Source organism: Carcharodon carcharias, chromosome 6 (assembly GCF_017639515.1).
Source record: "Carcharodon carcharias isolate sCarCar2 chromosome 6, sCarCar2.pri, whole genome shotgun sequence".
NCBI lineage: Eukaryota > Metazoa > Chordata > Chondrichthyes > Lamniformes > Lamnidae > Carcharodon > Carcharodon carcharias.
In genome coordinates this window covers 102313085-102324429 of record NC_054472.1, presented here as the reverse complement: position 1 = coordinate 102324429, position 11345 = coordinate 102313085, and the positions used below count along the sequence as shown (strand labels likewise).

General features: G+C 41.6%; 1 protein-coding gene across 2 annotated transcripts; it reads left to right on the top strand.

Moving 5' to 3' along the window:
* The first annotated feature begins 6257 nt into the window (after positions 1-6257).
* Positions 6258-9201, top strand: LOC121278722 (transcription factor Sox-17-alpha-A-like). Of its 2 annotated transcripts, XR_005943268.1 has the most exons (3): positions 6258-6688; positions 6995-8283; positions 8938-9201. XR_005943268.1 is itself a non-coding variant. In XM_041189090.1 (2 exons), the coding sequence occupies exons 1-2, from the start codon at positions 6283-6285 to the stop codon at positions 7924-7926; spliced, it is 1338 nt and encodes a 445-aa protein (XP_041045024.1). In that variant the 5' UTR covers positions 6258-6282; the 3' UTR covers positions 7927-8370. The 2 variants fall into 2 exon arrangements, 1 of the variants encoding a protein (XP_041045024.1); XM_041189090.1 differs by lacking the exon at positions 8938-9201 and having other exon boundaries at positions 6995-8370.
* Positions 9202-11345: the final 2144 nt, after the last annotated feature.

Here is an 11345-nt window from a genome sequence, read left to right as displayed (position 1 = left end):
CTTTCTGGAAAAAAAATCTCGGAGCTGGTGCATCAACGCGGATAAAGTAACCTTTTGCATTGGATTTTCAGTTTCCACATTTACCAGTTTAGCCCGCTGAAGATCTGTCCTATACTGCCGTGTGTGGGTTGACTGACTTTTTTGGAAGGAGCAAGGGCTGGTTCGTTTTACTTAAGGAAGAGCGGGCTTGATTTTCTTGTGTACAGGTACTGAGAGATTTCAAGCCGATCTTAATGCAAAACAATTATCCCAGGATCCGGAAGAGTTTACATGTATTGCAAGTCCGACTTTACCTAGGTTATGATGTGTGTTTGGTGTGTGAGCCTGGCGTTGCGACTTTCACGTGAATGGTAGTCTATAAAACTAAATTAATCAATCAACGTTAGGATCCTTTGGATCAAACACATCAATGCTCGCCTTGCTAGCCATCCTCACACCTATGAAACGAATATATAAACGACCCAGGTATCACTGGTTACAATTCCAGGTTATAGTTGAGAGAAAGGCTTGCCGCTTCTCCTCATTTTGCTGTATGTTCGATGAGCTAGCTCTGTTGTATCAAGTTTGCGTTTCCGCAGGGACATCCCAAACAGGTGTAATGGAGAACATTCACTTGTCAAATCAATCACCATGGGGTAAATGCCCTTTCAGCAAAAAATATTTCCATTGGAAGCATAGAAAAGTTACAGCGCAGAAAGAGGCAATTATAATATTAATTAACTTTCATTCACCTAACCTTTGAATTAGCAACGATACATGTCATGTAACAAACGCCTGGGTGAATACATGAGTTCATTATTATTTTACAAGTTACTGAACGTCCCATCAGTTAACCCAATAAAAATCTATGTATCTGAATTGGCCAGTGGATTTGCACATCACCTGCTATCAAGAATTGCACAGTCAAATCAACAACAAAGTGCAACGCTAACTGTATTATAGTTAAAGTATCTAAACATGTGAGCACCAGCAATAAATAGATAAATAAATAACTTAGTGATGAAGGGGGAACGATTTCAGTCGTAAACATTTACCCAATCGGTGACTCAGAATACTGATAGATAAGCTGACTCAATTTCGAACGCTGGAACTGAGAACATCAATCTGGTGTTTTGCATTAAAATAGAGCATTTCCCAACATGTAATGCTGCGCCTACCTAGTGGACACCAGCAGGCTGTCACCAAAGCTCTTGCTCTTTGTTTTTATATCCCAGTCCTGTGCCATCTCATCGCCCAATACATGTAGCTGAATCGGTGTTGGAATTGCAGCACTTTACAAATGTAAGCTCTTGTTTGAGCATTGCTCTATTATTTGGGAAAGGGCAGGCCCGCACTATTGTCATGTTTTACACATTAATGTTCCGAGGCCAAATCAATTCTTCCCTCGCACACAATTGTTTGCAACAGATTAAGGGAGGGGTCCCATTACAAAAATGGCATTGGTTCGTCAAGGGTTCGGCTACTGTTTAGTATGAAATAGCTTAAAATGTTTCATTTCAAAACTCGTTTACACCACGCCGGCCGTTGCCTTTGGATGAAATCACACCGATTCTTCATATTGGTGTTGAAGGGAAATGCTGTAGAAGCTCTATACTTTTGTAAAGTTGAAAGCTGGGCGGGTGGTGGTGGGTGGTGGAGGGGATGGTAAATAGAGATGTATCTGCCTCTGACATAACCAACAGCTTGCCTCCGATAAAAACGCTGACTTTTACTTGAACCACAATTAGTTCTCGGATAGAAAACTAACATCTGTTCAAATCTTTTTTTTTTGTTCCATTCCCCCTACTATGTGAATCTTATAAAGCTAAAGAGCAGATAGACATACACATATAGAGCATTGCTATTGCAGATTGTATCCGGAGACTAAAGGTGAAATTCATGCGTCTCCGCGAGGTAACTGGTCTCCAATAGGCAACATCATTTTGGGCGAATCATTCTGAGAGAAAGTTTACCGATAAGTTGAACATTGAAAATAACGTTTCTAGAAAGGTACAATTTCAATGTATACTTAAATGGTTTAATTATGAGGACACTTAAAGGAATATGAACTCCCTCTCCGAATGCAGGACGACAGAGAAAAAGGACCCAAGGAAATAATGAAACAAATAGTGACAACGATGAAAAATAATATCGAGCAAAAGAAAATTGGAAAAAATATTGCTTTCTCTGTACTAATTAACGGAAAGAACAAGACATTCAGAAACGCCGAAATAAGACATTTAAAAACAAAGAATAGTTTCTCACCCGATTTGAATGTATTACGTTTGGCGGGGTTTGTCTGATATGGAAGGTGTAAGATAAGGTTATCAGGTAAAACTCATTTCTTATCTTCTTCAATTGTTTAAAGTGGTCAGTCTGAACTCCTTTGGCGACCAGCATGATTTACATAATTAAATACAATAAGGGCAATGTTTTACTGGACACCACGTAGAACTCATGGTTACTCGGAATACAGTATTAATACCAGTTAGAAAACCCTCAAATCCGTTTGATCGAAAGCAAAATTCAGTCTTTGATCTTTAGGAAACCGGATAAAGTCCCCTGGGTCTCGCGTTTTCACTAATCTCCCTATTTTAATACAAAGCTTAAAAGAAACCGTCCACTTTATTTGTTTAGAATAAATGCGAGATTAAAAATAAGCAATAAAGATGTACTGCAGATGCTGGAAAGTAAAACAGAAACGAAATGTTTTTTTTCCACAAATGCTGTCTGATCTGCTGAGTATATCCAGCATTTTCCCGTTTTCTTTAAATAAACTAACCCACTCTGGTTAACAATGTTCGGCAGCCTGGTTAACAAAGTTCGGCAACTATCATTAATATTAATAGCAATTATAATTAATTCCTCTCAATCACACAATCAGCCCGTATTTCTAGACTGCCCGCCTGAATTTAGATCTGGGTGATGAAAACCTCCTCAAACAACCTGGGGAAGACGGAGCAACGGTTTTTGGCACCCCACCTGAAACTCTTGACTGCACAGGTTCACCCCCGACCCATTTCACCGCCACATCACTTGCTGTACCCTCCTGAGTCGAGTTTACACCTCACAATCTATCCATTTCCAAAACTCTTCACTCCCACCTGCACAACGCTGTCAATCTCCATTCTTATCTCAGTACTGGTGAAACCATAGAGGTTTGATCACCAGTTAGCCGAACTAAGGCTCGCCTACGAATCTCTGTCATCCTCACGAACCCAAATCCAATCATTTGAAGTTCCTCAACCTAGTTTTCAATTCCCAGTACAGCCTCTTCCCACCCTACCATTGCAATACTTGCCATCTCTATGTTCCCTTCTGCAACATTGACCACCCCCAACTATGCTCTTATTGCCTGTACCCTTTGCCCCAGCATCGTCAACGGAGACTCACTCTTTGGGACTTACTCCCTAAGTCTCTTCGCATCCTCGTTTTTTTCCCCTCCGTATTTAAAAATCTTCCCAAAATTCAAATTTTCAGCTCTCCTCCGAGTTCTCCAACCTTTCTGGTTTCCCCTTCCTTTATTCCCTGATATCTACCTACTCCCTCCTTCCCCAAGCCCCCACCCCGTCTCACTCTCCCTTAAAGTGCAGCGGGATGTTTTCGATGTTGAAGATTTGTTGTTCACGAGTTTTAGTTATTATTGTTGAAGCTCTTCCACTGACTTGAAAACACTTCCACCTCAATTTGCCAAGGAACAATTCGATGTTCTTAAAAGAAAAGTAACAACTAGATTGAAAATTGAACAGTACACTTTACAAATTAACACAAATAGGGTTGAAAACGTTCTCGAATATTTTCTTGAGCAAATGCATTGATTTTCATGCCACTTTCAGCAGTAATCCTTCAGAGAAGTCGGGGAATATAGGGCCATTCATGCTTTCCGTCAGTGTTATATCTTATTACATCCGATCGCAAAACAATCGGATTTCTTTTCGCCACTGTTCTCTGGTATCGGGCACATGGCAATCATTTCATTTTAAGGCAAAACAAGGTCGCAAATGAAACCAGCCTATTAAAAAACAAACAAAAAACTCGTGCTCATGCAATAGAGCCTGGAACAAAGTTTGAAGTAACAAGATTTGTAATTAATATTATTTACACGTGACTCCTCATACAGCGATGTAAATTAAGAGGTCAAATTTAGTGCATCATTTCGGCCAAAAGCCTGAGCTACATGACAGGAAATCATATCAGATTTTGAGTGCTGAAAAATATTGGCATTCTCACACAAGGCTTCTCATTTTTGCTTTGTATAATTTCCCCTTCCCCCACGTATGCACACACGTAACGCTGTAATATTGAATAAGATTGGCAATATATCCATGGCGCGTCCAATTAACATCCAACTTAATATTCCTGGAATACAAATCTACTATCTGAAAACTAGCTTACAGGAGTTCCCTTCATCTTACATTTGTTGGGCACCGGCTTTGCGTGGTTTTCAGATTTTTGAGGGCCGTATATTTTAATTCCGAGCGGCCTGTCTTCCAGCGATGGTTGAGATATTTAAGCAAATGCTCACCTCTATTTCGAAGTAGGTTTGCAAAACATTTTAAATTCGGAAAAAAAATCGACATTAGTTGTTATAAAAGACATAGGGCAACACTGATCGGTGGTACTAACATGCTTTTCTTACCTTTCTTATGAAAGTAATATATTGTCTTATGAAGGTCAATTGTTATTTTTCAGATTCCAGCATATTAGCGGACATTGAGTATGTTTCTAAGTCTGTTATGAAATGAAATGAGAATGCTTGTTGGGAGTGCGCCCATCAGACAAGACCTGATGTTACCAATTCCAAATTTGTAGCAGGCCCGAGTTAATGACTCAAAGAATTTATTAGGGCTGGAGGTTTCAGTTGATTCATATTTTCACTTTTCTTTCCAATGCACAGAATATATTGTTAAATGCAAACTAGGTTTTAAAATCAATGTACAATCCCATTTTCGATTCAAATACTTAACAGCGGAAAATTACCCTCTATAACTCACACTTTACTCATCAACTTTAAAACAGAACATCTGATTAATCAGCTTAAATGTAACGAAGAGGGGAATCTTCTGATCTCATCAGACATCTAATTTGCTAAACACTCTTAACTTTTCGAATCAACATCGTTACTTTGATTCGATCTGAACGAAAATAAGATGTAGTTAGTTAACTAAGATGCTAACTTCAAATACAATCTTGAGTAGACAGATTTTCATCGAAAGTAATCCATCGGACAGCTGTTCCAAGTGGAACTACACGATAAATGCAACAAAAGCAGAGAATGCTGGAAGCCTCTGTGCTGAGAGAAACAGAGTTAACGTTTCGAGTCCAATGTGACTTCTTCAGAACTTCGAGAAAGGGAACGGAGAAATGCAGGTTGAATACCCTGTCAATAAAGCAGAGGTGGTCCCAAAAAGGTCGCACTTGCTATGTCATTGTACTGGATAGACAGACAATACTCTTAGCCTGAAATCTGTTCTATTCTGCAAGTTTTGGAAGGACAACGAATTATTGACTTTCTGACCAAAGGTGGCCGATTAATCCTTGGCGAACTTACATTGAAATTCTGCTTTAGATCAGTATTAGGTCTCCGAAAGGTTTAGTGTAAAAGCGTAACTCAATTCTATTCATGGAACCCATTTTAATAAGGACTTCTTCATGCAGCAAGGGCGCAGTCATTCTATTTTGTAAATGTTAAATAGTCGCAATGAGTTTCAAACACTTTGAATGAACGGCGGGGATGGGGGCGATGGGGTAGTAGTGGCAGATCTGAAATTTTTAAAAAAAACTTTATTTAAAGAAAATGCCTTGCTTTTCCTGAGGTATAAAACTGAAGTGTGCTGTAAACACGCTGCAAGACAGTCAGCATCGAAATTAGTTCAGGCCGAGGATACAAATTAGCCAAACTCCAAAATCATTTCTTTGTTTATTGGCGATTTATTTTGGAAGATAATTTGAGTTAAGGTGCTTATTTCAGCAGACTGGGTCTGTGTGAACGACTGTGATGATTTTTGACTGTTGTGAATTAAATTCTCTTTTGACAGCCCCGAATATGCGTTGTTGATCAAAGTTGTTTATTAACAGCATGAACAGCTTTCTCCATTAGAAACGATCCTTCAGCTTCTGGAGGTGGAAGGTCCAGGGGGAATGGGCGGGGCGGGCAGCTTTCAGGCTCCACCTCCTGCAACCTTTCCCGGAAAGGCCACGCCCCCTGACTTCTGATTGGCCGCCGTTGTGCTTATCAAGCCCAGTTGCCAAAAACTTTGCAACATCCAAAGCGGAGAATTGGAGATAGCGAGTGAAGTTTGTATGTGCGCGCGCCAGCCCGAGCCAAAGCAAATCAAATCATCCCCATCCGATCGCGGTGGAGGAAAGCAGCCCGGGTTTTTACTTCCCTATCCTGACACGAGTCCCACTCCAGGAATGAGCAGCCCTGATGCTGGTTACGCCAGTGACGACCAGACTCAGAGTAGGTGCCATATGGCGGGAATGCTGCCGGCGATGGGACCCTGCCAGTGGGCTGAATCCATGAGTTCCCTCGGGGATGCCAAGGTTGGCAGCGCCGCCGATCAGGCGAACAATGCCAACCGATCCAAGTCTGAAAACCGCATCCGTCGGCCCATGAACGCCTTCATGGTCTGGGCAAAGGACGAACGCAAGAGGCTCGCTCAACAAAACCCGGACCTGCACAACGCCGAGCTGAGCAAGATGCTGGGTAAGGACAAGGGTTGGGGAAAGAAAGGAGGTTTTTAAATTAAAGCTCGACGGACTTTACTTTGCCCCAAAGATATTTCAAACGGATGCATCGGTGGATACATTGAATGTGCATCTACAAACAGAGCGTAATAATCCATCCTCCCTATACAGTGTAAACTGTACAGAAATAAGTGAAAGGCGGGTTTCTAGATAACTCATCTGATTAAAAGTAGCAAACACCAGATAAATGTGGTGAAATGTTAATTGGAGATTTAATTTTTCGATAATGACGCGTTCACCGTTCACTTGTATTGTCTATCTGCAGGTAAATCATGGAGAGGGCTTTCCTTAGCTGAGAAACGTCCCTTTGTGGAAGAGGCAGAAAGGCTTCGGGTCCAGCACATGAAGGAACATCCCAACTACAAATACCGGCCCCGGCGGAGAAAGCAGATCAAGAGAATTAAGCGGGTGGACACGGGTCTCCTGATGCACAGCATGTCCGAGCAACAGCTGGGCAATGAGGGGCGGGTATGTAACCAGAATATTAACCTCACGTACCACGACACCGGCTACTGTCTCCAAAACCAGATTCCTCCGCTCAGCCATTACAGGGAAGCGCAGACCATGGCAGCCAGTGTGGACAGTTTCGGCTTGCCAACCCCGGAGACCTCTCCTTTGGATGTGCTAGAAGCAAGTTCCGTATTTTTCCCTCCGCATTTACAGGAAGATTGCCAAATGATGCCTTACGGGAACAGTCCCGGTTACCACCACCACCACCAGCAGCAACAGCAGCAGCACCATTCCGAGTATTCCGCGCAGGAAACCCAGATAGCCATGTTCCGAAGGCACCGAGCTGAGCTGGGCCTTCCCCAGAGTGATCAGATGGGACACGACAGTGGTTTCCATGGGGTGCTCAGCTCTTGCCACAACGTGGTAGCAATGTACTACAACCAGATGTGCTCGTCAAACAGCCAGCGGCCCCAGCATGTGCACGCAGGACAACTCTCGCCACCACCTGACGCGCACCATGTGGATAACCTTGAGCACCTCAGCCAGGCAGACCTGCTAGCGGATGTAGATCGCAATGAGTTCGAGCAATACCTCACGTCGGTTTCTCGACCTGACCTGGCCGGACTTGCCTATAATGCACCAGAAGCAAATCCAAATGGATTGACTTCTGCAGAGAGTAATCTGATCTCGTCTGTCCTTTCGGACGCCAGTAGTGCCATGTATTACTCCAATTTCCCCTCGGCATAGGGGACTACCTTTTTTTAAAAAAAAGACTATAGGCAAAAAAATATCGACAGTATTAAAAACCAAAAATGCTTTTCTTAAATTGTAGTTGTCCTCAGGGTGTTTTGAAAATGTTGCCTGATATTTAAAGGTTGTATATTTAAAATATCTTTGCTTTCATTTTATGCTTCAGATCAATTCTACGGGGGTTGGGAGGGGGCTGCTGTTTTTGTGTCTTTCAGAATACAATGATCGAAAAACATTGTACTTTTTTATCTCTTGGAATTTTATTTTTAATAGGGAAATTTGTAGAACCAAGTGTCTTCCACAAGCAGCGGCCCGCAGTTTGTACTGGATAAGAATTGCTTCAGCAATCATTATGTAAATATTTAATTTCTTATTGAAATGACATGTTTTTGTACTTTTTTGCACTTTTTATCATTAGCGAATAAAGTCTTGAAAATTTAAGATTAAAAGTCTGTATTTGTAATCTGATCACATCCTTTTTACTTGCGATAGTTCTGTAAGGTCGGATGCTGGCCACATAAATCCCAGTGGATGTCAAATAACTGCGCCAATGCGCCTTTCCCAGCATTGAAGCGCACAACTATTGAAAAAATAGTCAGGACACAACCTCAGGAAAAGACACGATTTCTAGTAAAAAGACTGCGCAGCTGCTTATAACCTCAATTTCCGATTTAAAATGTGTATTGTACGCGTTATTGTAACTATTTCATTGCCCGAGAGGACGCGTCATTCTGTCAGTCGAGTCTTGTGGTCACGAGGTCAGTGAAATGGGAGAGCCCCATCCTTTAGCGACAACATGTCCACTAGACATCGCGCGACACAAACAGTATAAATCAATTCTTTAATATTAGTGCTCGAATGTCTTGTAAAAAAATGCTTTCACCACCATTAAACAGGGGTTTTATGCGCGGAGGGAGAAGCAAAGTGAAGAAATTGCACTTATACATCGAAAAGCTGCCCACAATGAAAATAATTCAATTTTACTGAACCGATACATTTACTTGGCAGGAAATTCTCAGGAGGAGCAAGTCAACGCCGATCATCTCTCGATAACCATTAGTCCCGATTGTTGACCTGCATTTTAACGCTATATGAAAGAATCATGAGCAGAGATCCTTGAAATAGGCGGTTGTAGGCAGAGTAACATTGACCTCTTCTACAATCCCGCCCCCAGCCCGGCCTGGCGCGAGGGTCAGATGGTCACATTTACTGTTTAAAGCTCCCCTTTTCTGCTTTTCTCAGTTTGTCAATAAAAACGTTTGCTGCATAACCGGCAGTTCAGGGAGAGGCCTGTTACAACAGTTACAACAGAAAATAAACATCTATTTATATACATAATTGCATTGTAATTTAATGTGTAACATTTGCTATCGGTTCTATTTTATCATGCAACTGCAATTGGGGTCTTGGGCTTTGTAATTAGTGGCTTACTTTAGTAGTTTACATGACTGGAGAGTGCAACAGTATAAATTGCATGACTCCTTATATAATTCTTACAAATCGCGAATTGAACAGGGCGCTTTTGGTAACTTCTGAATGTGGTATTTGTAGTGTGTGCCTTCACCCTCACTTGGAACAAAGTAAATTGCTTTAAACTGGCCGCCTATAAGTCCCACCAGTATTCACCCTGGCACTTAAACACTAAGTATAGAAATATTCGCGATTTATAGAGGTTAAATAAAATTATTATAACATTTCACCATTGCCCCAGTTTTTTGCCTTACACTCCCAACGCTCTGTTTCCATTCCACTTTGCCTAGTCTAGATTTGGCAATACAATTCATACTCCACCGATCCAACAGCCCAGTGGCGATGTCAACCAAACGAAGACAGAAATCCACAAGCAAATGAGCCAAAATGCTCCAATAAATCAGAAAAGTTCATTGCGCCCTCAGGGAGTCATGAACAACCAGACCCATTATATGAACTTGCTTCCCAGCTCTCCCTGTAACCATAGAATTAAATAACACAAATATTTTAAAATTAACTTAAAAGAAACGCTGGCGTTACAAGTTGTTTTTTCATTCCTGTCCATGTTAAAATTTATTGTTTGACCCTCCGCCTGCGCTACTGCTTTATATCATTTAACTAAATCGGTTTGTCCAGTGGCAGGTGTGTGTTTTTTTTAACCATTACTTCATAATTTTAATGTAGGCGCTGTGATTGAAGGCCACCTGCAAGATTCTAACCGCGGTGGTGATCACAAGAGTTCAAAGCAGGTCATCAGCACTGCGAATTCACACTGTAAACTGGAATCCCTTCCATTAATATATGAATTTAAAATTCAGTCCAACAAAAGAGAAAAGCCAGTTAAACAGAACTGTTTAAAAAGGCAATGTTAATATTAAATAGTAATTGGCCTCACAACACATTCTGTATCAAGCAACCCGAGAGATGATGGGATTTGACACTTGTGGACAAACCAATGTTCAACTGGTTTGTCCGCAAGTGCCACATCCCACCCTATCTCATCTAATCCTATTAACATACCTGAAGATTAATTTCTCTCCCTTGGATTTATCTAGTTTCCCCATAAATATGTTATTCATCAGTGTGAAGTAGTTTTGGTTTTGTATCAAGATGTGGTTGAATTTAGGTGTAAAGTTAAGGGGAAGCTGGATAAACATTTAGGGGAAAGCTAGGTTAGGACAAGAGAAGGAAAGGTTCTATTGATAGTATTAGATGAAAAAGACTCCTGAGGAGCATAAACACTGACTTGGTCCCAAAATTAAAAACAGGAATTGTTGGGAATATTTAGTCGGTCTTGGCTGGTATTATCTGGTGTCTGTGTAATGGTACTGTCACTGGAATAATAATCCAGAGACCAGGGTAATGCTCTGGGACCTGGATTAAATCCCACCACAGTAGATAGAATTTGAATTCAATAAAATGTCTGGAATTAAAAGCCTAATGATGACCATGAAACCATTGTCGATTGTTGTAAAAACCCATCTAATGCCCTTTGGGGGAGGAATTCTGCCATCCTTACCGGATCTGGTCTACATGTGACTCCAGACCCACAGCAATGTGGTTGACTCTTAAATGCCCTCAGGCCAAACCACTACAGAAAATTGGATAAGGGATGAAACTGGATGGGCTACCTGGCATCGACCAGTGCACCAGAAATGACACTGGCAAACTCAAACCTGTTGACCCTGTAAAGTCCTCCTTACTAACATCTGGGGGCTAGTACCACAGATAAGTCTAGCAACAGCCTGACATAATCATCCTCACGGAATCATACCTCACAGATAATATCTGAGATGCCACCATCACCATCCCGCGGTATGTCCTGTCCCACTGGCAGGAGAGATCCAGCAGATGTGGCAGCACAGTGGTTTACAGTCGGGAGGGAGCTGCCCTGGGAGTCCTCAATATCATCTCCGGACCCCATGAAGTCTCATGGCATCAAAGCA

What these genes read in the sequence shown, in the direction of transcription:
- LOC121278722 (XM_041189090.1), top strand. Translation starts at nt 6,283, where the DNA reads ATGTGCGCGCGCCAGCCCGAGCCAAAGCAAATCAAATCATCCCCATCC. An exon ending in CGAGCTGAGCAAGATGCTGG is followed by an intron (nt 6,689 to 6,994) that starts GTAAGGACAAGG and finishes GTCTATCTGCAG; the next exon opens with GTAAATCATGGAGAGGGCTT.